At 43.8% G+C, this 25,972-nt stretch overlaps 1 protein-coding gene across 1 annotated transcript; it reads right to left on the minus strand.

Moving 5' to 3' along the window:
• Window positions 1–2,167: 2,167 nt before the first annotated feature.
• On the minus strand, window positions 2,168–3,088 carry LOC146854055 (olfactory receptor 5AR1-like). The gene has a single exon (XM_085650495.1). It carries the CDS (start codon window positions 3,086–3,088, stop codon window positions 2,168–2,170), a length of 921 nt encoding a protein of 306 aa, XP_085506621.1.
• Window positions 3,089–25,972: the final 22,884 nt, after the last annotated feature.

Consider the following 25,972-nt stretch of genomic DNA (forward strand, 5'->3'; position numbering starts at 1 on the left):
TTCTACTCGACAGCTTCTCTGGGTACAGTCTCCTTTCTGGCCATAACAGAAAAAACGCTTGGGTTTGGTTTGACCTAGACCTCCATATGGAAAGAGAAATGTGTTCAGGAAATGTTGGTGGCAAATACCATCATATTGTTCAAATCATTTCAAGTAATGGCCGGGTCCATGATATCTATGGTTGCCTGTAAGATCGACTTCTGTAATTCTCTGGGTGGTAGTTATTGAGAATATCTTTTCTTCTACCGACAGAAGGTTCAGATTCGAGCTGCACAGCGATCTGTGGATTAAAAGCAATGGACCACATCACTCTAAATATGTCAAGCATTCATTAGTTACTCGCATTGGGTATAGGCAAGTCTGAAGCCCTTATGAGGACCCTGGAGCAATCCATATGGCAGATCAAGTCTACATGAGTGGGCGCCTGTAGATTTACAGGTCAACGTGGGGCAAATGCTGCATGATTGTGATTTTCCCAGAGCATCAAATATGTATCTGATCAGAATTTCTTTTTCATTTTGTTGGACCATCAAACAGGTATTTGCCCAGCCAAATTGAAACGTATTCATCTTTAGAGTGTTTTACCCATGGCCCCTGAATCAGCTTAATGGATAGGTAGACCCATGCGTGTATAATTATTTATTTATTTATGACTTCTAATAAATAAAACATAACCCAAGTGCATCAGTTCACAGGCAATTGAATCACAGTGTAGCCAGCATCAATTTACAGATAAAGGACACACAGCAACTCAGTACAAGTACAAAGAAAAAGCATTCCTGAATAGAAGTCAGTAGCAAGAAAGAAAAATGCAATGAAGGGTGACAAGGAGAGGGGTATTACAAACAGAGATACCATTGATAGGTACAGACAATAAAGTGTAATCAATCAGGGTCAGTGGGAAATAGTGAAAGCTATAGTACTCAATTTATAGTTCAAATCTATTTAAATGTTTTTAGAAACAGAATAAAAAAACAATACAAGCCCTTCCACCCATCAGCAATGTCGCCATTAGAAATTCCCTAAACAACCCCACACTCACAGTACTCAATTTAGGAAAAAGGAAGGCAAACATTAAGGACTTCATTTCGGTAGAGTTTGAATAGGAAAGTTCCCAGTTTTCTTCTGAAGACTGGTGAGGGTTCGAACACTTTGATGCTTGCAGCTAATGCGATCCATACCGATGGTAAAACCCAATAATAGCCTTGTTTGGCTGTTGACCGGTTGGTAAATATATTGGGTGTTCCAGTGTGACATTCTAGAGCCTCCTCAGACACTTGTTAAGACCGGATAGCTTGATGATGGAGAGCACATCTGAAAGCATGTTGAGGGTTAAGGGATTATCCTAATGCAAGGAACCCTACATTATATTCTGGTTCCGAAAGGCAATGGTGTTCTTGGAGAACCAGGGTAATGTGATCATAATTTTAGGTGACAGTGATAAGTCTGGCAACAGAGTCTAACTGGTTCAATTGTTGTTAATTAAGAAGCAGTAACACCAACATGGACAGATTTTCTCAATAAACTTTGCTCACAACCATTGTCTGTACAAACCTTCTGTCATATTTTCCCTGGAGGAAAGGCGTGAGCTACAAACAGCAAACACTGCAGTTTGTGTTTTAGAGGCGACATATGCAGCATTACAAACCTGAGATAGATGTGAGTCAATGGAAAGGTCCATAGGTTTAACCACAATAATCAAGGTGGCAGAGACATCTTCAAAACTAAATCTGTCATGCCACATCTTGTAAACTATATCGTAGTTTTAGCAAGAGTCTGGAAGTTATTTTTTCTTGGGTTCAAGTTAAGGAGCTTTGCAGGTATCCAGTCTTATATCTTTCTCAAACAATCTTTTTGTGTGATACTATCTTGTATCAAACAGCTAATCAAATATATCTGGGTCAGACCTGCTTATTGGTGAATGCCCAACCCTGCCTTCTACTCAGCATTCTCAGTGGCTGCATACATTGAATTAATAAAATGGAAGCCAGGGTGATCTGCTGGGGACACCACAAGCTACAGGGGAAATCAAATACGCACAGTTCCATAAAATAATCTTTTTAGCCAAGAACAAGTCAATGCACATGTAGATCTGCAGTGTCCGCAGGAGTCTGTGGTTATCAATCACGTCAAAAGCCATCCATAACATGAGACAAAAGCTTGTCTTTCAGTGGACTAATTTTCTCAACGCTCTTTTTACATCATGGTTTCTAAGGCTATAGATCATAGGATTTAACATTGGTATAATAACTGTGTAAAATAAGGACAGCACTTTACCCTGAGTTTTAGAAGATATAGATTGTGGTTGCAGATACATGATGAAAATCGTTCCAAAGAATAAAGAGACCAGAGTGAAGTGTGAGGCACATGTGGAAAATGCCTTATATCGCCCTTTTAAAGATTGGATCCGCAGGATAGTAGAGATAATATAGCAATACGAGGTGGTAATTAGCCCACATGATGAAATGCCAACAAAAGACACAAAAACAAAAATGACCACCTCATTAGTGGTGGTGTCCGAGCATGACAGCTTCAGGAGTGGGGAGAAGTCACAGAAAAAGTGGTCAATTACATTAGATCTACAGAAAAATAGACTAAAGGTAAGGATGGTTTCCCCTACTGCACTGAGAACACTCCAAAGATATGTGGCAACTACAAAATTAACACATTTTCTTTGACTCATTATAACTGGATAAAGCAATGGTTTACAAATTGCTACATACCGGTCATACGCCATCACCCCCAACAGAATACTTTCACAATTTCCAAACACAGTAAAACAGAAGAGTTGAACAGCACAGGCTGAGAACCTAATGGTCTTCTCCACAGAAATTAGGTTTACAAGCATATTAGGTGTGATTGATGAGGAATAACAGAGATCAACAAAGGACAGGTTGCAGAGGAAATAATACATGGGTGTGTGGAGGTGAGGATCAGTCACAATCAATAAACAAATGACTGAATTACCCAGCAGGGTTACAATATAAACCAACATGAAGATTACAAAGAGCAGGACTTCTAGTTCAGAATTAGTGGTGATTCCCAGGAGAATAAACTCAGTCACTGAAGTGTGATTCAATCCTTCCATTACGAATTGCAGGTCCACATTCTAGATTTGAAAAATCTCTGGTAATCACTGTTAATATCACAGGTAAAAAAACATATTCCTGCTAGTTTTTGCATTATTCATTACAATTCTGAAAGTGATAGTGCACAAATGTCCACAGTAATTACAAATCTTCCTTCACAAGTATCTGGATGTGAACCGTAAGGGAGACAGAAGCAAACATTCAATATTAAATTATTATTTTTAATACACAAACACAGGGATTATGAAACATTGTGAAATATTCTTCAAAAACATTGATATTCTATTTAAAATATTGTGTCTTGGGAATCACCTTATTTCATACTTTTCATTCAATTATATATCGAAAAATAGAGCAAAAATATTAAAACACCTCATTATTTCTTAGCTATAAATGAGCTTGCCCACTATCAAGATTTGCTTTGTGTGCTGGTATTCAATATCCTGTGGCCAAGAACTAAATATCGATGACAAAATATTAACGAAAAGATCGACGGCTAAGTAAGTCTATATATTCTATTCCGAACTCCACATATGTAACCTACATTAGGCGCACAACTCCCATTGGGCTCAAAGAGCTTTAGCCCCCCCCCCCTTGTTGTGTTTGTCAGCCCGGGCTGAGACAGCTTCCTGGGCTGGCGACCATCTTATTGTAGCCGCATCCGAGTACTTCACTTCAAAGACCATTTACTTGTTAACTCGGCTTTGTTGTGTTTTCGCCCCTTCTTAAAGCCCCTGCATCTCCACTTTGCCTATTGCTGGAAGAATTAACCTCCCCCGAAAATTGTATTAGTCCCCTCCCCCCGAAATTTGACTCTAGTTGTGACTCTGACCTACATGGTATATATATCTTCAAAGTACATAGATGTAGATTTAAGAATAATACATTTGTACTTCCCTATGTGCACCTACTTTTCAATCTTTTATCCCTCGATAGTCTGTTCTCAATATTTCTGTATGTCAATATATTTCATTTAGATATTCCATAGAACAACAGCAGAGACCTCAGTCAGAGAGATTTCCATTTCTCACTGGCAATCTGCTGGTCGGTGATCAATTGGAGTGTGTTGTTACCTCTCAATTATAGGAGGATATATTCTACATTTGGGGAGCCTAACATCCCAATTGAATTGCTCCCAGACTTCCATCATGCTTCCATTTTATGAAACTACTGCAGGTACGGGATCAGGAAGTGTAAAACATGGGCTATTAGTTCAATTGGTGGAAGCCTCACTAAAAAAATAACATATTGTAAGGGTAAACGACAGATGTCACTAAATTAACCTGTGCTTAACACTTTAGTAGCTTGACACAAGAGCTGCCAGGTTTAACTAAGAGGCAATGCTGCTCACAAACAGTAATAACATTAAAATACAACACAAGAAAAAAACTAAAATTATTCAGTAATAAATCAAATGACACCAAATGATCACAATCTAACTAGTAGAACCAGACATATTAGTTTTTGATCCTTTGGGTGAAAATAGATCAAAAAAGCACAGAACGCCAATGGTGGGTCTTGCTAGACTGGGGAAATGTTTCAAGTTCAGGTCGAACATGATGGAGCATGGGTTGGATACTGGGACCAGGTTAGTCCTGCTGGAAAATCACCTTCCTAAAGTCCATGCAAAGTGTACCATTCACTTTGGCAAGGGCCACAAGGAGGATACTATCTGCAAGAGGACCAGGTTGAGCAGACAGTCGTGGATGTAGCCCAAAGAGACGGTAGTTGCTGGTCTTTTTGCAGCCGCGGGGAGCCCATAACTTTAATATCTTCACATTTTCTTCAGGGTGTGTTCTCACCAATGCTAGTCAATGTCCAGGACTTGGGGTGGCACCTCCTCGGAATCAGGACTCATTTTTAGCAGAGTCCAGGAGAAAAGCCCAGGTGCTAGTCAGCTGTGCAGTTGTAGAGAGGCCTATGGAAACATGTTTTTCCTGTGGCTCACATAGGTCAGTCAACTGACCATTGAAGTCCCTCTGGGTAGCCTGGGTCCAAGGCAAGCAGGTCAATCCTTTCTTTAGTCAGCCGGTTGTCCCTGTTCGTCAGACAACAAAGCAAAGCAGTCCTTTTTCTGAATCTTCCACATGTCTTGGAGTTTTCATGATAAGGTGGTATGAAGGTCTCACTTTAATACCTGGTGCCAGGCTTTGTGTAGAGATATTATCTGACATACTCCTACAATTGGTTCTGGTCAGTTCTTCCTTTCCCTTGGGTTCGGCTCCACACTGTCTTGGGTGAAAAAGCAAAGGCATAGGTGGTGTCAGATATATTTGTGTATGCTGTAGGCAGGGCCATTTGAAATGAAATCGGGGCAGGGCACAACTCCTCCCCAGCCATTCTGTCAGGATGACCCTTTCCCCTCATATCTAGACCTTCTTTGTTCCCATGTCTGTAACCAATACACAGTGGATAGAAGGAGAGTCATTCACAGTCATGTGCCCCAGAACACTGGCAGAAAAGCCCCTTTGGTTGGGTTGGAAAATTGCCAACTTTCTAAGAGCAGCATTTTCAGAATAGTAATCTGACTTGTCCATTGAGAAAGATTTTACATTTCAATTAATTTCAGTGCAAACAGCATCTCTATTGAGACTGAAGTTAACACATATTAAGTGCAATAAGGTAACCCAGTGTTAGTCTATAGGAAAGACAACAGTGAAATATGGCTTTAGGAGTTTCTCACTGTCTGAACATGTAAAACTTAAACCTTCATGTCCTACTTTTTGAGCGGCATGCACCCTGCCCTATGAGCCTTTAGGGCCTATCTTAAAGGTGATTTACCAGTATTAAAATGGGAAATTTAGGCATAGAAAAGGGTGTATTTTCCATATTGGGGAGGGATGTAGCCTCACTGCTAGGGCGGTCGATCTCAAACCTGGGGAACCAGGTTCGAGTTTCGGCTACGTCGCTCAACATCCTGTGATTCTGGGCAGATCACTTAATCTCCCCATGCCTAACAAAAACGAATGGGTCCTTGTGTAACGCAAGTGGTGCTCATGTAAAGTGCTCTGATACCTTCGGGTCAGGTTTGCACAGTTTAAAACGACAGAAAAAGATATGTACATATTTATTACTCCAGGCATTTAAAAAGGCTACTTTAGTACTTTAGTATGTGGCACACTGAGTGCTACAGTTCACTAGTGGCATTTAATTTGCAGGCCCTGGGTACACATAGTATCATATACTAGGGACCTACAAGTAAACTAAATGTGTTAAAAAGGTGTAGCTCAATGTTATCATATTTTCAGGGGGGAGCACAAGCACTTTGCTTCTGATTAGCAGGGAAAATGTGTCCTACAAGCCAACAAGTTCATCGAGGAACCCAGCATTGCCAATTTTATGCTGTTTTATTACATACTTGTACACCTGTTTTTGCAGCTAAAGCCTCATGAGATATTTCCATCCTTGAATTATCAGCCAGAAAAATAGTGTTTACTGTTCCACACCTGGTAAAACCTGGTAAAGAAAACCCAAACATCTCATAATTGTACAGAACAAAATTAATGCATACAAGCATGTGTTATTTTCATTCGACTTGACTGATAATTAGAATCCACTTAGTTAATATCTATTAACTATAAAATGAAACTTTCACTTTCATCCAGGTGTTTGACCATGGACACGTGGACAAGTGCGCACTCCTTGCCAACACCAACGGACACCATCCTCCTCTTTTTTGCCTGAGCCCTCAGAACTCCCGTAGGAGCCGAGGGCGCTAGCTCTGATGGGACTCCTGGCATATCAATGTGATTAAAAAAAAACACAAAACATTTTTTTTTAATTGGTCCCAAGAGGTATATCTATATATCTATACATTTGATCCCTTAATGTTTTCAGAAACTACTGTAGAGATTTATACCAAATCACAAAAAGCAAGCTTTCTGGGTAAAGATTAAGCTTTCTCCATGCAATTTTCCTATAGAGAACCTAAACAGCGATACAGCCAAAATGGCTGAATGGAAATGCACCAAATTTAGCTGAAAGCTAGATCTCTACCCAGCAAGCATAGTCTTTGTGGATTGGTGTCCATCAATTCAGCAGTTTTTGTGGAAATTATGGTTAATGTTTATGAATATGGAGCGACATGGTAGATACTACCGAAGAGTACCATGGTACAGCGAGATTAAAACTCATCATCTGATTGGCAAGCCACTAGAGAAAGTTGCATCTGCTATTTTATGACTTAGGATTTAGTTCCTGTGTTGTAGAAGAAAAGAAAAATAAAGAATATGAAGACAGGGTTGTGTTCCCGACCAATTGGCCCTTGTGGGGTTCTAAAAATGCCAACATTTGAAGTCAACTTAATGGTTTTTTTTTCACGACGCCACGGGCTCAGCACGGCCTCTGTATAATTTCATGGTAGTAATACAGTACAATAGCATCAATAGCATCCAGAACAAAAGGCTGGCTCTGGGTGGCAGAAAGACCATGGGAGTTGGCGAGCAACAGAGGACTAACCACCCATGGGGGGGTTTGTCTTAGGGCCTGGCTGCATGTCAGACCGTGCATTCAACCCCTTGTGCACATAGCCAAAGACTGTGTGCAGTGGGGGTTGGACACCCATAAGGCGTTGGGTGCAGGGTCTGCATGCAGGGGGCATGCAGGGCAAGCCCTGCAGATAACACTATTTTGCGCAAGGGAGAAGACAATGTGCAGCAGGGTTTGGCCGCTTGCAGAGTAAGTGCAAGCCTTGGCCACAGACTGGAGCTTGCAGCCAACTCCATGCTACACACTACCAAGGCTAGGCCTAGTTAGGTATGGTAATAAAATATTACTTGACATTAAAAAATGCAGTAATTCACCAAAGAACCAAAGGTTAAAGTGATGTTATAGTCAGCGCTTATAATATCCGAATTTACATTATAAACTCTGAAAATCACTGAAAAAAGAAAAAGTTAAAGTGAAGTTATAACCCTCGCCATGCACTGCTCCCTAAGCCTCATTACCCAACACCCAGAGCACTATGTATCTGTAAAGGGGGGGGCACGTTGCCCCATCACCAGGGCTTTTATTTAAAGGGAAGGGGGCCACTTGGTCCCTCTCAGAGTATTTTCTGGAACCATGGACACCATCCCCCGGGGCCCAAAGTGTTATTTAGGGAAGCAGAGCTATGTGGACCCCCTCTTTCAGCATTAAACCGACTCTGGGTATCGGATCCCTTAGTGCCTCTCTGTATAAAAGGTGGGTGCCCTAGTTCCCACCAAACACATGATGGAGGCAGCAGGGAGTCCTAGGGCCTCCACAGCCACAGCCGTCTCCCGCATGCTGCAGAAGTCCGCATTGCTCCCGCCCACAGGGAGCCTCCTCCCTCCCTGGGCCTACATTGGCCACAAGGACCCCAGCTGCATGGTGAAGGTGCTGGTATTGCTCTCAGCACCAGGGAGCAGCCTCCTTCCCAGAGCCTATAATGACCTAGTGGTCCCCATCCCCAAAGGCCTCTTCTTGTAAAAGGTGGGAGCATTAGCACACACACAGGATACCAGCCATTCAAATGTTGCTTACGTTACCCACACTTTTTGCTTGATGTTGCACTGTTTTTGACTAGTCTGACTGGGATCCTTCTAATCAGGACCCCAGTCTATCTGCTTTCTCCCTTAAAATGGCACACATGTACTTAGGTACACTCCAGATTGGATACTGGGGTACCCTTATAAGTCCCTAGTATATGGTATCCATGTACCCAGGGCATAGGCACCCCTGAGGCCTCCCATAGGCTGAAGCATGCATTATGCCACCCTTGAGAGGCCACGCAAAATGGAACTACAGGTCTGCTACTACAACCTATGTAACCTGGTGCTTGCACCACTTACTTTAGATATAGGTTAACTATATCTATAGGTCACTACACTTAAAACTCACCCCTATAGTAGGCCTTATCAGTCCTGAAGGCAGGGTGCTGGGTTTTTAGTGAGAGGGTGCCCCTGCATGAGCACAGCCCCGCTGCAGCCTTCGGAGACCATTCTCCGGGGTTGTTTGTGACTCAGCCGGACATATAGGTAGAGGTTCATTATAAACTCGCGGTAAATGCTATCTCGAAAATGGCTGAGTAGAAACATATTGTGTTTGGTATCAAACACCTTGGAATCAAGCCTTCACAACGGCAACGGTGTGGAAGGTATGAATCCACCCTTTCGTGGGGTCACTGGACTATCCGGTGCCAGCCTTCCGACCTGGTCAGCACAAAATGGATGCTGCCGATCAGAGACACATTTCTGCCCTCCTGCTGCTGAGCCAAGCTCGAGCAGAGGAAGGCAGCACAATAGGCATCCTGTCACAGGGAGGTGTGACCACCTCCCAGACAGGATTTAGTCTTTTAGGGCTGAATGGGTGCACTCTGAGAGTGCCTGAAAGTCTGCACTTGTGGCACATTTGGTGTCCCTGTGCATAATCAAGCTCAAACCAGTTCTGGGAGCCATTGGCTCCTGCTCTGGCGTGAAACTGGACAAAGGACATGGGTGTAACCACCCCTCCATCCTGACCCTCCCCTAGGGGGGTCCCATGAATCTTTCCAACCCCGTCCCATGGGTACAAAAGGGCTTACCTGGCTGTAGAACTTTAGATTTTACATGGACAAGATTTTACAAGAAGAAACAACTGACCTTCGACCGTCTGGACACTCTGGACTTCCCTGGACTTCGACTGGGCCCGACTTCGTCTCCCTCTCCTTCCAAAGCTTTGTCTGTACCCTTACTCCATACAGGCTCTGTACAGGACCTGTGTTGCACTAAGGAAAACTGAAGAATCTCCCTTGGAGTGAAGGAATCACTCCCCTGCAACTACAGGCACCATACCACAACTGAACGGTCTGCTGCTACTGAGCTCTTGCATACTCCGAAGATTTCAGCAACACAGGAGGTGGGTTTTCAAAGGTCCCTGAAGTTGATCTGCCCTCTCTGCAAGTCTTAGGCCAGTATCCCTTGTGGGGACTGCATAACCTGAACCCCTGTGCACCGTGTCTATTTGCGGTTGCATATGCTTGTTCACAATTCCTGAGCCTGTGCATTGGACTCTGTGTAGTCCTGACCCAGAGCAGTATTTGCACCAAAGAACACTGGCCTCCTCGCATCAAGTGCTCCATGGGCTGGTACTTTGCAATCTTGCTTGAGGTCCCCTTGCGACTCCTGGTCATGTGGCCTGTGGGTCCCCCTGAGGGTCATCTTGATTTCTGTTGGGCTTTCATGGTTGCTCCAGATGTGTCCTGACTCTCCATTGCTTGGTGAGTCCCCTGGACCTTGCTGGTCCACAAAGTAACCTGCTTGACCTTCCTGCTTGGGTTGATTCTGCCAAGGCTTTTTGGTGCTCCCGCCAGACACTGACCCCTCAGCACTCGACATCCTTTGTGGGACACACCACCTCTGGCTCCTGGTCATCCTTGATGTCTCCTGGTCCTTGTGGCTGCAGAGTCAAGCGTCCCTTCTTCACACCTGAAGCACCTGACATTCGGTGACCCAGACTCTATCCCCTATGCTTTCAGATTCCTTCCTTCCAAAATGCAGGCTTGGATTTCACCAGACTCTTTTCACCATCACGGCAGTAGTACTTCTTCACATTCCTCCATTGAGAACAATGGCTATTTCCGACACCATCCTAGACCTATGCACCTGCCTCCTTTGGGATATGTAACTCTGGTACTACAGTATCCACGGGTGGGGTGGCTCTCCAACCTCTTAAGTTCCAAAGGGTTTGCTCGAAGTCCTCCTAGAAGGATCCTTAAACTTTAAAACTGTAACTTCCCTATAGAATTGTACGGAGCCCACAGTCGTGTTAGCGCACTGCACCCATCCTCTGTGGGGTCCCTATCTACTTCCCTTGGGTGGTTACTGAGGGTCCCAGCGATTCTTTGTGCTCTAGACTATGTCTTGACTCAAGTCGTGATTGTAATACCACTATTTTAGTATATGGTTTGGTCTCCCCCGTGAGCCCACTCTGTTTTGCGCTACTTACAACTGTTCTATTGATACCGTATTGTGTGTTTTGTGTTCTATCCTCATGTAGAGGATACAAGAGAGTGTTATATTACTAAATACATATTTTTATATTACTTCTGTGTGGTTCTCCTTTCATTTAGTCAATATAGGAGGTGATATTCTGGTAAAACAAGCTGCTTTACATTCCTTCAAGATTAAACCTGGATAGCTTTCAAAAGGTTATCTTTGACCTCATACATCTTAAGGGTCATTTGACCTGATGCAAGGTGCCCACTTTAATTAGTGGACAGCATATACCAGGCCACCTTATCAGAGGCTCAAGGTATTAGGTCTGTCCCAATTTACAATTAGTCTGTGTTCTTCTTATATACAAACATGATAGGTGGTAACATTTTCCAACATACTATATATGATGAGGAATGGTGGTTGCTGCCTTTCGAGTCATAAATTATTTGTCTAATGGTTACCACAGGTGGATCTTGACCTCGCATGGACACAATGTGGCCAGTGGATAGTGTGTCCAGATATCCAGCATAATGCATGATCACTAATTGCCCTAGGTCTTAATTGGCTATGTTTATTTATTTATTTAATTTGAGAGTTTTATAGAGCGCGAACAAGATCCTTGCGGATATTAGAGAGCTTTACATTAAAACAACTGTTAGTTATACAAACAAATATATGTAGGTAACACTCGTATACAAAACATTTAGTGCAAACAGCAGTAGGGTAGATAACAGGAAACATCCCCGTTGAGTCAAGTCAAGGGCGTGAGTCGGGTGTTTAGTTGGAGCCTTAACATAGCACGGCATACTAGCACAGGAGCTGTAGAACTCGGTGTCTATATAGATTGTGTTCATGTGATTTTTGCCATGAGAATCGCTTTAACTTCCTTTTTGAAAGATGCGGTAGAGGCATTCAGTCTGGTTTCAGGGGGAAGTGAGTTCCATATTCTGGGCGCCATCCCCGAGAAGGATCGTTTACATGTTTTTTCTTGTTGAACCTTTGAGGTTTCAGAATTAGGTTTTCAGCACTCCTTGAGGATCTTAGACCACCAGAGATTGTCAGTTTCTGTGCGAGGTAGCTGGGTGTATTATGATGTAGGGCTTTATACGTCATGCACGCTACTTTTAGGGGGATTCTGGCTTCAAGCGGTAGCCAGTTCAAGGCTTTTAAGTCTGGGGAAATGTGTGAACTTCTTTTCGAGCCCATGATGAGTCTCGCTGCAGCGTTTATTGAGGCTCTTAGGGGCGCTGTTGTAGCTTATAGGAGGCCACATAAGGAGACACTTCTTTACTCCACACGAGGGATAACTAGAGCTTGTACTGCCAGCTTGAAGTCATCGACTGGCAGGAAGGGTTTCAACTTCCTCAATGTGTTTATCTGGAAGTTTGCTCCCTTTGTAGCGTTGCTAATATGTTTTTGCATAGTGAGGTTGCTGTCAAGAGTAATTCCCAAAGATTTTGCTGAGTCCACAATGGTTGGTTGAAGGTTGAGTGCGGTAAGCTGTTTGATCAAGTCTTGCATTAAGGGGACTTTGGAAGGTGGAGCTATAAGGAGGAATTCTGTTTTTAGAGCGTTCAATTTGAGATGGTTTTCTGCTAGCCAGCACTGGGTGTTTCTGAGTTTGGAGTTAAGCAACTTAATGTCTTCTAGGGTGTTGATCTTAAGATAGAATTGTGTATCGTCAGCGTACATATGAAATTGTACGTTAGATGCATGACGAATTTTGGTGAGTGGTTCCATGAACAGGTTAAACAATGTCGGAGAAAGTGAAGACCCTTGCGGAACTCCCAACGTTACTGGTAAGGATTTGGAGAGCGTGTTGTTGACCTTGAATTTTTGTGTACGGTTATGGAGGAAAGAGGTAAACCAGTTTAACACTGTCCCTGATAAACCCATTCTATGGTTCAGGAGATCTATTAGGTTCTCGTGTTTGACCGTATCAAAGGCTGAGGATAGGTCTAGTAGGATGAGTAGGCAAGATCCGGTCTGGTTAAGGATTTGTAGCGCATCGTCAATAATGTGTGTCATGGCTGATTCAGTGCTGTGGCCTGCTCTGAAACCTGATTGGTGTTTATTTAGGAGGTCAAAGTGATCTATATGTTTAGTCAATTGGCTAACTCAGCTGGTATCTGACTTCATGGTTATTTTAGAAGCGCGAGTAGCCCCCTCTGGCAATATGTGCTTTCTAGGACCAATTTCCCTTAACCATTGTAATGTCACTGTATTTACCTGTGTCTGAGTGTTTGCCTGCCAGCTACACACCCTCCCACGTGTGACCTGTCAATCAGCAATTTCGGGCATATGTCTAAGGACATGTTTACTACATATTTCTGAGACGAGTTTGATGACTACCCACTTCGGGGGCCCCCACGGACCCCTGCCCCCACCACATTTACCGCAAAGTCGCAGACATCAAAGCCACTGAACTCCAATGTATCATCAACCGCTCCTTCAAGACCGTCTTCTTCCCCGATGACTGAAAACACGCAGAGATCAACCATCTCCTGCAGAAACCTTCTGCAGACCTCTCCGACCTCAAGCATCTCAGACCAATCTCCTTCTTCCCCTATCCGGCCAAAGTCATGAAAAAAGCTGTCAACAGCCAACTTACCACCTTCATCGAAGAGAACAACATCCTCGACTCATCCCAATCAGGATTCAGGAGGAACTACAGCACTGATACCACACTCCTTGCAGCAGCAGACGATATCCACGCCCTCCTCGACAGAGGAGAGACTGCGGCCCTCATCCAATGTGACCTTTCCGCGGCTTTTGGTCTCCCACCACACCCTAGCCCTCAGACTCCACAGTGGGGATCCGGAACAAGGGGCTCCACTGGATCCTCTCTTTCCTCTCCGTCAGAACGCAACACGTCAGACTCACCCATTCCTCTCAAAACCGACCGACCACCTGCGGAGCCCCACAAGGATCATTCATCAGCTCAACCCTATTCAGCATCTACATGGCCCGCTCACATCCATTGTCAAAGCACACAAACTCAACATCTCATCGTATGCAGACGACACCCAGCTCATCATCTCCCTACCCAATGAACCCAACACCACCAAATGCAACTTTCAAAACAGAATGGGAGCCGTCGCCATATGGATAACGAAAAGCTGCCTTCATCTCAACACAGACAAAAAAGAGATACTTATCATGGGCCCACACCCCGATGCCTGGAATAACACCTGATGGCCCCCTTCACCCTCGGGGACCCCACCACCCCCACAGACATCGCACCCAACCTCGGAATCATTCTGAACTCTGTACTCAAAATGGACTGCCAGGTCAACGCCATCACCTCCTCCTGCTACCATACCCTACGCCTTCTCCGCAGGACCTTCAAGTGGATCCTTCCAAAACACAGGAAAACTGTGACACACACCCTTGTCAGTAGCAGACTTGACTGCGGCAATGCACTCCATGCCTGGATCAGCAAGAACCTCACCCACAAACTCCAGAACATCCAGAAATCCGTGGTCAGACAAGTCCTCAAAATACTGCACCACAGCCACACCAGACAGCACCTACGGACCCTACACTGGCTCCCCGTCAATAAGAGAATCACCTTCAAGCTTCTCACCCATGCACACAAGGCCCTCCACAACACGGGACCCGTCAACCTGAACCACCGCCTCATGTTCCACGCTCCCTGGCGCCCTCTCCTCTCAGCCCAGCTCTCCCTCGCAGCAGTACCCCGGATCAAGAAAAGCAGAACAGGAGGGCGCTCCTTCTCCCTCCTCGCGGCCAAGGCCTGAAACTCCGTCCCTCTACACCTCCGAAAGATGGCATTGCTTCCCAAGTTCCTAAAATATCTCAAGAGCTGGTTCTTCGATGGAACTCAGTGTACATTTGTGATACCCCCACTCTCTGCCCCCCCTCCATCAGCACCTTGAGACCCGATCTGGGTGAGTAGCTGGAGCTATCCAAACCATTGATTGATTGATTGATTGATTGATGTAGAGTTAACAACGGGGGATTTTGCTTATAAGGACAAGATTTAATTTTCAATAATAAATACATTGATTTGCATATTAGCACACACATTTGGGGCCACCTTGGACCCATGGGCTCCAGACAGCTCCCAGAATGGTACAGAAGCCAGCACTGCTCATGCCCAAAGAAAGGGACCCCCACCCAAGCCTATATTGAGCTCGGGGAACCCATCCCCTGGGCCCTGTCATTATAATAGGTGGGTGCCCTAGTGTCCACCCAAGGCACACACAATACATAGGTTGGAGGCTGCAAGGGGGCCCCAGTTCCCCCACAGCTCCAGCCAGCTCCCCACATGCTGCAGGATATGTCATTGCTACCGCCCACAGTGCAGATATTATGCTGCTTTCTCTGGGAGGGAACAATATCTTGATCTGTTTCCCTGTCAACATCAGTGTGGGTAAGGAAATATATCAAAAGTCTGGCCCCAGCAGGCAGTGTCATTTTTAAAGCTCCTGTCTGTTGGTAGCAGACTTTGTGTTTGCTCCTGTTTGCCTGGAGTTTTAAAAATGCCTGTGCCAGGAGGGAGAAAACATACAAATCCCTGCCCAGGCCAGTGTGAGTAGGGAAACTACTGTGTCCTAGGGGTGGGCTTCCAGGGACACAGCAAGTAAGCTATCCCCAGGGGATGGAGTCTAGGGGTCAATAAAAGCTCAGGAGAGGGCCGTGCCGCACCCTCCCTTTTAAAACGTTTATGGACTCCCGGGGGTGTGCCCCCTGTAATAGGCCTGGGCAAAGTTCACGGAGTACCACTATGTGACCAAAACACTAGAGATCATGTTCTAAATTTTAGCATACTAGAAGTATGTCAACATGCCCACAAACCCCACCTGATATACATTAACGGTATGCAACGTCTTCCTGCCCCATGCAGGGATGATGGACAGCTTACTAAAAGAACCTCCAGTGCATTTCCTGTACATTTTGGAGACATATTCTGCATGTCTAGGAATACGACTCCATCTCCACCAAACAAAGAAGCACTTACTTCTGCAAAGTACAAATCATCAAGGGTGTTTTCTCTGCAGTTCCAGAATTGTAAAGATATATGGTGAAGATGCTCGAAGAACAATCACATTGGCAAAGATACAGGTACACATGGTCACTAGAGACATATTTTCGGCTTCCTTTAAGCAGTTGTAGTATAGGAGATGCACTTTACATTTACCCAATGAGGTGGCACTTACAAATCAGCCAGAAGAAAGTATTCCAGTTGGGTACAGGTGTTGCACAAAACAGTGGTCTTTTTTTGGTTAAATACGCAGGATGGGATTCATTCTGGCACAATGCTCATTTCACACAAATTAAACCTCAACAGGTTACAGTTAGGAAAAAAGAATTAAAGTTGAAATTCACTTAAAACACCAAGGAGTAGAGGGGCTTCATAGTTAAGAAATAGAATTTCAAAACGTTAGAAAGTCAGTGAAAAACAAAAGGTTACAATGAAAATATAGACTGGTTAAGAAATAGAAATAAAAAACCCTTAGAAATTCACTGAAAAAACAACGGGTACAGGGATATTGTAGTTAGACAGACATTTCACTCGTACAAAACCAGAGAAATTAAGCAGTTATAGTTTGCTGAGTGAACTATAACTTACGCCCTCGCAATACACTGCTTATGACCTCACATATTACATCACTCATGACATGGTCAGTGACATCACTGATGACAACTCAAATGACATCACTCATGAGACATCATCCAGTGTTTTCTAAAAGTTACTAAATGTTAGACATATATACTAAGGTAAGTGGTTGTGGGAGTGCCTGTATGAGTGAGTAAGTGGGTATGTAAGCGGTATATAGAGAGTGAGTGTATATGTGAGAGACTGTATACATAAGTGAGCAAGTGGGTAAATGAGTTTTTGTATGGGTCAACAAATAAGTGTCTCAGTGGGTGTATGAGTAAGTGAGTGTCTGTGTGAATATCTGTATAGTTGAGTGATTGGGTGTGTAAGTAGTTGTAATGGTGAATGAGAGGGTTAATTTGTGACTTTTAGTCTCAATTCTGAAAAGACCACTTTAGAAAGTTGGAATGTTCACGTCCCAACCATTTGCTGAGTGCAACCTGTTCATGGGTCATATGTCTAGGTGTAACTGGAAGTAATTCTTTGTGTATTGCTCTTAGACAGTGATAAGTGTTGCCAGGCTGGACAACTCTTTAACGAGTGGGAGGATCTGTCACCAACCATACTTTCATATCACAAAGGCCCTACCTGAGCACGCTCACAAATAGGGTTGCCAGTAGTTTATTATGACCTCTGACAATCTGGTGCCAGGACAGGGAGGCCATAAATTCCAAGTGCCTCTGGGTGTTGAATACTTTATAAGCTTCTCCTATTCAAAGTGGGAACCAAGTATACAAATTGGACCTTAGACTCCAACTCTTCAGTTCACATCTGCACCTGTGGAAGACACAGAAGAAGGAATGTTGTTCTGCTCTTCTGCAAAAAGGCCTGCCAATGCTGCCCTCCTATCCAAGTGAAAGAATTGACTGGAATCTTGAACCCAGGACCCCAGGAGTAACTCAAACGGCTGACCTCCTGATCTGAAGCTTTAGTGACAAAACAGGTTTCTTCCATCTCCTACACAGGCACCTGAACTCTGCAAGCTGTAAGTTCTACCCTCCCAAGTGGTGCCACCGCAGTCCTGGGCCCTTGGAAAGTGGTCCTGAGGTCATCTGCCGGTCCCAACTGTGGTCCCACTATGCATCTTAGTGGCAGTGTGACCCATCGCTAGCCAGAAATTCTGCATTGGGGCTGCTGCATCTCCAACCCACTCAGCAGGACACACACTCAACCCCATCATTTCTGCAAGCAACAGCATCGCTGTCAGCCACACCTCTGAACCAAATTGGACCAACCATCACTGCATCCACTTCTCCTTCACCAAACTCACGGTACGCCACCACAGCCATCGGTATCCTTGCAGAAGCTGGAACAAGGTCACTGAACACCAGCCCCCCACCTTCCTCAGCAAACCCCACCACCGACATCCACGGGTGCCAATACCTCAGCATGCAACCTCCACTGCTGGATCTCTGACTGTACGACCATACTGGCCTCTAAGGAAACCATCAAGCAAGAGCTCCTCCAACAAAGTCAGCTGGTTCTCCCTGGAATCCAGAAGCACCTGCATATGACTCGAGAAAAGATGTAATAGCAGCAGGACCGTGGTAGACTACGCAACCTTCAAAGACATCATCAGCGCACATCACCACCTCATCAGAACAAGAAATAAAGCAGCCATGCATCAACGTCTAAGCACACAACAGCACAGAACTCTTAGCCCTGGTAGAAGAATTTTCCAAACCCAGCACATAGGCAGCAGACATTCCCCCCTCTCAAGAGCTCTACAGCAACCTCCCCACCTTCTTCCACCACAAGATCAAGGAGATCTACAACAGCTATACAAACCAATAACCACTCACCCCACCTGCAACCAAAGCATCATGGACCTCTCCCAATCTAGCTTCAGAAGCAACCACAGCACCAAGACCTCTCTCCTTGCCACTACCGATGACTATACGTACCCTCCTCGACCGAGGCAAGTTGGCTGCCCTAATCCTCCTGGACCTCTCAGCCACGTCCAATACCTCAAGCACTGCCTCTCCTTCAACAGTCCCACCAGACATCTCCACTCTGCTCAACTGGCCTTACCCACCATCCCATGGATCTGCTAGACCCTGGGTGGAGGAAGATCATTTTCATACTTTGCTACAAAGACATGGAACTCCTTGTCTCATCACCTCAGACAATCAACATCGCTGCCGCAATTCAGGAAGGGCATCAAGACCTGGCTCTTCGAATGAACCACAGATCCCCCCAGGGCCTTGAGATCCTAACGGGTGAGTAGTCGTACTTTACTAGGAACTAGATTGATTGATTGATTGATTGATTGATTACAAGCTCCTCATCAACACCATTATGGAAGATAATGCAGAAACTCACGTCACAGATTTGCAGCTCCTAGGAATTGCCTCTCTGCCATGTATCATGAAGCAGGACTCTGCATCATTTCACAAGCAGGATTTAAGGTACTCTTTTTCAGCTGGTCTAACTGGGTCGTGTAGCCAGCCTGAGCTCCATCACAGTCAGCCTGAGCTTCTGTGTCCAGTGCAACGAGATAACCACAGTTGGAGCTTTGTGCTTTCTTTTTGTCATTTTCTTCTTAAATCATTTCTTGCATTTTACTCTATTTTTCTAAATTGGTTTAGGATTTTTCTTGTGTTATGTTATCACTTTATTATTATTTGAAGTGCTGCATAAATACTTTAAACATTGTCTCTAAATTAAGTCTGACTGCTTTTGTGCCAAGCTACCAGAGGGTTAAGCATAGGTTAATTTGGGGTTTGATTGTGACTTCACTCTGACAACAATTGTGGTTGCTGCTTGAGTAGGATTTCACCCCCTTCAACTAGGCACCAAATGTCTTGCAATACAGAAATACACATAATACACACACATATTGGACATATGCTAAAACATTTAAATATATAAAAAACATACACATAAATACATCATATACAGAATATAAAACCCTTGAAAATCAAATTCATTATTTTTCTTACATTTAAACTATAAATTAATTATATACGGTTTATTTCAACAGGGTCAGTGTGAAGTTGAAGGTGCTTTTAATGTAAAATGACTAGTATGTCATTGAGGGTGCCAGGAATGGATGTCAAATCATGTCCATTAGTAGAACATTTTTTCATCAGTAATTGGGGTATCATCTAGGGTGACAGAAGACAGCAGGAGAGCCAAGCTTGCTTAGGGTCATGGGTAGGAATTGAGAAAGAAAGAGGGACGATCTCAAGTATGATGGAGTTCCTTCATGACTTCTCTGTCACTGCACAGTCTCCATCTCTGTGAGGTGGAAGCTTTGCAACTTTGTTGATAGATTTAACATGACAATATAGAAAATGTATCTAGAAAGAAGTAGAGCAATTCTACTAGTAGTAGTAGAAGTTTGCATCAAGAATGATGGCTGGTTCACTAGAGCACACAGCGGCGCAAAGTGATGTGTGTTACTTTCAAGCTTCTTTCCAGTAAAAAAAAACACTTTTTGTACTGAAAATTAAATTGTGTGCAGTTTGCATCACTTTTGTAAAGCAAACCCAGTACAAAATGTTAATATATTTGCCCCAAAATGTCTTATTAGGTGTGTAGTCATGGAAGTAGCAATAGGATTCCTCAACTTGAAACTGAAAGAACACACTGAGTGCTAAATTCAAGGCAGCAAGTAGTATGCAAAAGCATGGTCGACAAGGTCAGTTACTCAATCAAGCATTACATACAATTGCTGAGGAGGCATCTTTGGCAGCTGTACTCTGTATGGGGCATAGATTATGAAACAAGTGCATACTACCTAGCATTAGACTACCATAGAATTTTATATTTTTTACTTTGGTGTCCTTTGGCCAAGATAATAGGAATAGTGTTGTGTTCTGGGGTGTCAATTCACTTGTCTCTCTGGATATGAGTAGGAGGGCAGTAAGACTCTATAGCATGTCGGACTCGAGCTTATGGTACTGGGGTTCTATGGTGACTCAGTCCCTATCTACTATTGTTTTACGGTCCCAAGCATAGTTCTGTTCCTGAGCAGAATATGTGCAAAACTAAGTATATGGAATATTCCAATCAGGTATAAGCCAATTTGACTATGTTTTAGTGAGTAAGGACAAGTACTTTAGCACTGGTTAGCAGGGGTAAAATGCACAGGTGGGGAGATTGCAAAACAGTTTGGGGAAGACCACCCTAAGGCTGTCAGGCCTAACATGTACCACTGCTGAAAGGTGTATCTAGTGACCAATTCCAGACAACCAGGCAATCAGTTGTATGCATATTTTATGAAGAAACACCCAAATAATAAAAAAGTTTGATTATGCCCATAATGTCCAGAACATTAGTCACTTACGAATTGCCACTCAATGTTCTAGTCAGTATTATTGTAGAATAGATCACCTGTTTCAATTCAATACAGGTAGTCTGCTGCAAGTCTTTTCCCTTAGAAGTAGTTAGAGATGGATCCTTTGTCTGCATCTTGTTAAAGAACATGCAGATTTTCTTTTCTTCCAAATCAAGAAGAACTGTTGAACAAAGAAAATAAGTTAAGACTTAGACTCACCGTAAACTGATAAGTCTCAGAGGAATGAAGAGATGCTAGCATACAGTTCACAAAAGTACAATTAAGTAACAAATGCAGAGACAGGTAGAAGCGCGCATCCAGAATGATCACTCTTACATTAAAAATACCAAGCCCCCTCCTGCCTGCCAAGTGAATCAACATTTGGCATTCATCAATTAATAGGTGTCACCTGTTCCAAGTGTGGTACCTATTTCTGTGTCTCTTTTTACATGGACGTGACATGGTGCAAGCTGTGCAGTCCTGTGAATCTACACTAACAGTTGAGGAAGGGAATTGACTGCTAGGCATAGAAGTCATCTTATTTGTTCAGGAAATGGCACAGCCAGTGCAGACTTATAGTCTGATACATATTTTAAAGTCTATAGTTAATCATAAGATTGAATTACTTTACTTTTTTAGTTACCTCACAACTCAGTCATCAAGTCAAAATGTCTGTTTTCTGCTTCAGTATCTATCAGGTCTATTTAAGATTATCTAGAATTCTTAGTACACTAAATCTAAAATAATGATTTTTATCTTTTTTTCTTTTTGTTTCCTTTTTTTTTACAGTCGAAATCTCTAATGTTGCTGGTGTTTTCTTTTTAGGTCCAGAATGCAGAGCTCATCTTCAATGACTTAATTTGGAGGATGACTGTTCCTTGAGATGTCTGAGAAACCACCCTCATCCATGGTTGTTTCTTCCAGAGCCTTATAATTTTTGGGGATGAAATATTTCTTTACTTTGGTCATTGTCAGTATATTCATGCTTTGAGGAGAGAGACAATTGCATCAACTGCACTGCCATTCTGCCAGGTCAATAGACTGGCTGGAGGATATGCTAGATATGTTATTGACAGCCTGCTGAGAAATTGTCTCAGTTCATTTTTCCAATGCCAGTAGAATCCAAAGAGAATTGAGTACAGGCATTCAAATAGACATGTACCACCTTCTCTATTGCCATAGATGTTTGTATTTGCTGTTTCAGAGTCTCCTGCATCTGTGTGCTTGATTTAAGTTATACACCTAATGTAAATGACCCAACACGTCAACACCGTCTCTTCCTTCTGCTTTAACACCCTCTGTATGCTTCGCAAGGTCTACAGATGGATCCCCACCGGAACCAGAAGAACGGTCACCCATGCCCTCGTCACCAGCAGGCTGGACTACGGCAATGCCCTCTACGCAGGAACCACGCCCAAACTCCAGAAGAGACGCATACAGAACGCCTCTGCACCCCTCATCCTCGACATCCCCCGCCACATCCACATCACCGCCCACCTGAGGAACCTACACTGGCTCCCCGTCAACAAGAGGATCACCTTCAAGATCCTCACCCATGCTCAAAAAGCACTCCACGACACCGGACCAGCATACCTCAAAAAGCAACTCACCTTCTACACCCCCTTCCGACAGCTACGCTCCGCTGACCTCGCCCTTGCCCCGCGCATCCACTGAACAACCGCCGGCAGCAGATCCCTCTCCCACCTCGCCGCCAAGACATGGTACACCCTCCCCATCCACTTACGTCAGACTCAGGACCTGCTGACCTTCCGGAGACGCCTCAAGACCTGGCTGTTCGCTCAATAGTTGCTTCCCCCCAGTGCCTTGAGACCCTCACGGGTGAGTAGCGCGCTTTACCAATGTTTGATTGATTGATTGCAAAGTCTGTTTAAAGCAAGGTTACTGGAGTTGTCGAATTTGTAGTAGTTCTGTCTTGTAATGGTGAATATCTTCCCCTTGAGAATGCTGCTGTTGCAAAGCGATTTGGTTTTGGACTCTCTGACATCACTGTTCCCTGTGACGATTGGTAAATTCTTCTTTTCACTCAAAGTTGCAATCTTTTATCTTCAAGTTCAACCACTTTCTTTATGATTGAAGGGTTTGGACAGAGGATCCACTAATATCACAGTTATGTACTCTTCAGGGAATGCATTATCTTGTAGCAGACTGAGTTTGAAGGATTTAACTATTGACCAAATCAGCTGCTTCTACATCAACTTTAGTATATGATTCTTTCACCTTACCCAAATGTCTCTGCAGCAAATATAACAATGGGATGGATTGGCTCTACTACAGAGTTCCTAGATGATGTCCAGTGTCACAATCTCAAAAGGCACTAGCATTTAGATCCGGCACTCCATTATTCCGCATTTGTCTGCCTCCATCATCATGGCTTTGGCACATGCATCCCCTATCGTTTGTAGCATATAATCACTGAAATATGACTTTTAAAAAAAAAATGTATAAAGTTCTATATAGCGCCAACATGATCCACGGGGGTATCAGAGCGCTGTTATCACACACTTTTTTTAAATTTTGTTTTATTTTCATACAATCGGAAATCGCATACAATACCTAAAAGAGGTAGACAATGGTGTTTGGATACAATCCGTGGCAAAAGACATCAGAAAGTTAAAGTTTTAGGATGTTAATTTGTTCATTAGAAACATTTTCGCTTCTTTTTTGAAGGCGGCAAAGGAAGAGATTCTGCGTACATCTGGGGAAAGGGTGTTCCAGATCCTCGGTGCGATACCTGAGAAGGCTATGTACTCAGTTCTCTTTTTGTGGAAATGGGGTTTTAGTAGTAGTGAGCTCGCGCTTCGTGAATGTCTGCATACGTCCGACCGTTCCAGCTTTTGTGCTAAATAGCTGGGGGTGTTGGTACGTAGGGCTTTATGTATAATGCAGGCGATCTCTAGTTGTATTCTCGCCTCGTAGGGTAGCCAGTTCAGAGCCTTCAAGGCCGGGGTGGTGTGGTTATTTCTTTTATTCCCGTGACCAGCCTGGCCGCAGCGTTAAGTGATGCCCTGAGTGGTGCTAGCTTACATTTAGGAAGACCGCATAGAGTGGTGCTTCCATAGTCCAGTCTCGGCAATACTAGTGCTTGTACTGCCATTTTTAGATCATCCTGTGGGAGGAAGGGTTTAAGATTCCTTAGGATACTCAACTGATAATTGGCTCCCTTGGTGGCATTGTAGATTTGCGCCTGCATATTTAAATGCTTGTCCAGGGTGATTGGGAGGGGAGATGAGGAGGAATTCTATTTTCTTGGCATTGAGCATGAGGTGGTTGCCATGGAGCCATCTTTGGGTATTATGAAGAATGGCGTTGAGGGAGATGAAGTCATCTGGTCCGCGTATATGTGATATAGAATGTTTGCAGAATTCAGAGCATTGGCGATGGTTGAAATAGGTGTTGCAGCATGTAGATGGTGGAGTTCAAAGAGTTTGAGGTCCTACCATATGGGGGCTATAGAGAGAGAGGGATTAGTAGTCCAAATAACCATGAACCGCTTCCAGGCTTTGAAGGAATGGCTGAAATATGTGTATGTTGTGGACTACTAGTGCTATTTTGATTAAACCCTGAGCAATTAGGTTGATGTAATGAGCTCAACATAGAAGTATCCAGTGTTACTACAAGTGTAAGTGGAAACGACTCCAGTTTTGAGACCTCCGATTTGTAGTCATTTCAGGATGTTTGTAATGATTTCTTCTAGATAGCCTTTGCTTATCCCCTTGAAGAAGAAGCAGTGTGTATAGATGTACATGTGGGCTAGTTTGTCAACTGGTCCACATGTGTGTAGTGAGATGAATGTACTGCATAGTGCTCTCCTTCATTTTGTTCATGGTGGAGCTGGATACACCAACATTTGAAAAAGAAGCTGGAAACTGCATTCTGGAAAAAAGGACTCCACAAGCTCCAGAAACCACTGAAATTGGTCTTCAAACAAAGAAAAAGGGAAGAGGTCAAGCAATCACATTGTACCACCTTTCCTATTGTATAAATGGAAGAGAATATGTGTTCAGTGGTATGGGGCTCCTAGCTGAAAGGCACCTTGATAGAGGGTTGTTGTGTTTGTTAGTTTTGTGACCTCAGTGAAGGTCGGCTGCGTGAGTGCTTTGGGGGGACTGTGACATCCCTCTTTTCTTTTTGCCAAATGAGTTTACTGCAGGAAATTGGAATACACTACAAGTGACAGGGCTGCTTCTTGTGATGGCAATATCTTCATCATTATCAGCACCTCCTTCTGTCTAAATTGGTTCTTTTGTCACAGCATCAGCCACCGTTTTAGATGCTTTTCCTGCGAGATTGAATGTAGGTTACTCATACTGTTTACCTGACTTCCCATAAGGCTCTGGTGTGCAGCAAAAGGTACCGCTCATATTGTCGTCTTCACTCAGTCTAAGTACAGGGGCAGCTGTTTGTTCTTGTGCATTGGGAGTCTACCATCCAATTTTCTGATTCTCGAACATGCTAATTTTCTAATCACTGTCATGGCTATTATAACACCAGTTTGACAATTAGTACTGCTTGCCTCGCTTTGGTCTGTGACTGTCACTTATACAGGCAGCCTTGATCTCTTTATTCTAAAGTTCTTCGGTGTCTAGGTCTACCCAACAGTGGGTGTAAAGGCCTGCCCTTGTCACAAAGTGAAATGGGGATCAGGAGCCTATTTGAACCCACTTTACTATTTGACAATTGGGGATGATTAGGGTGAAAAAGAGAGAAACTGACAGTTCATGCCTGCATATTATTAGACAGTTTCCAGCTTCCAACGTACTGCTTAATTGGTCGGGTGGGAGTAAGCTGTATTTCTTAACCAATGTTCTTTCCAGAACCGGAAGCTGGTGTGGACCAGTGCAGATAGCTGAAAGTAAGTCATGTTGCACAATTAAAAGTTTGTTGTTGTTGTTGCATATTTATATAGCGCGAACTCGAGCCGAAGGTATTGGAGCGCTTTATATGAGCACCGTATTTAGATTACACATTCAGGCACGGGGAGATTAAGTGATTTGCCCAGAATCACAGGCTGTAGACGCGA

The sequence above is a fragment of the Triturus cristatus genome, chromosome 4_1 (assembly GCF_964204655.1).
Source record: "Triturus cristatus chromosome 4_1, aTriCri1.1, whole genome shotgun sequence".
NCBI classification, from domain to species: domain Eukaryota; kingdom Metazoa; phylum Chordata; class Amphibia; order Caudata; family Salamandridae; genus Triturus; species Triturus cristatus.

Bases quoted from the DNA above. Each gene is read 5' to 3' on its own strand.
- LOC146854055 (XM_085650495.1), bottom strand. From the start codon at position 3,088: ATGGAAGGATTGAATCACACTTCAGTGACTGAGTTTATTCTCCTGGGA.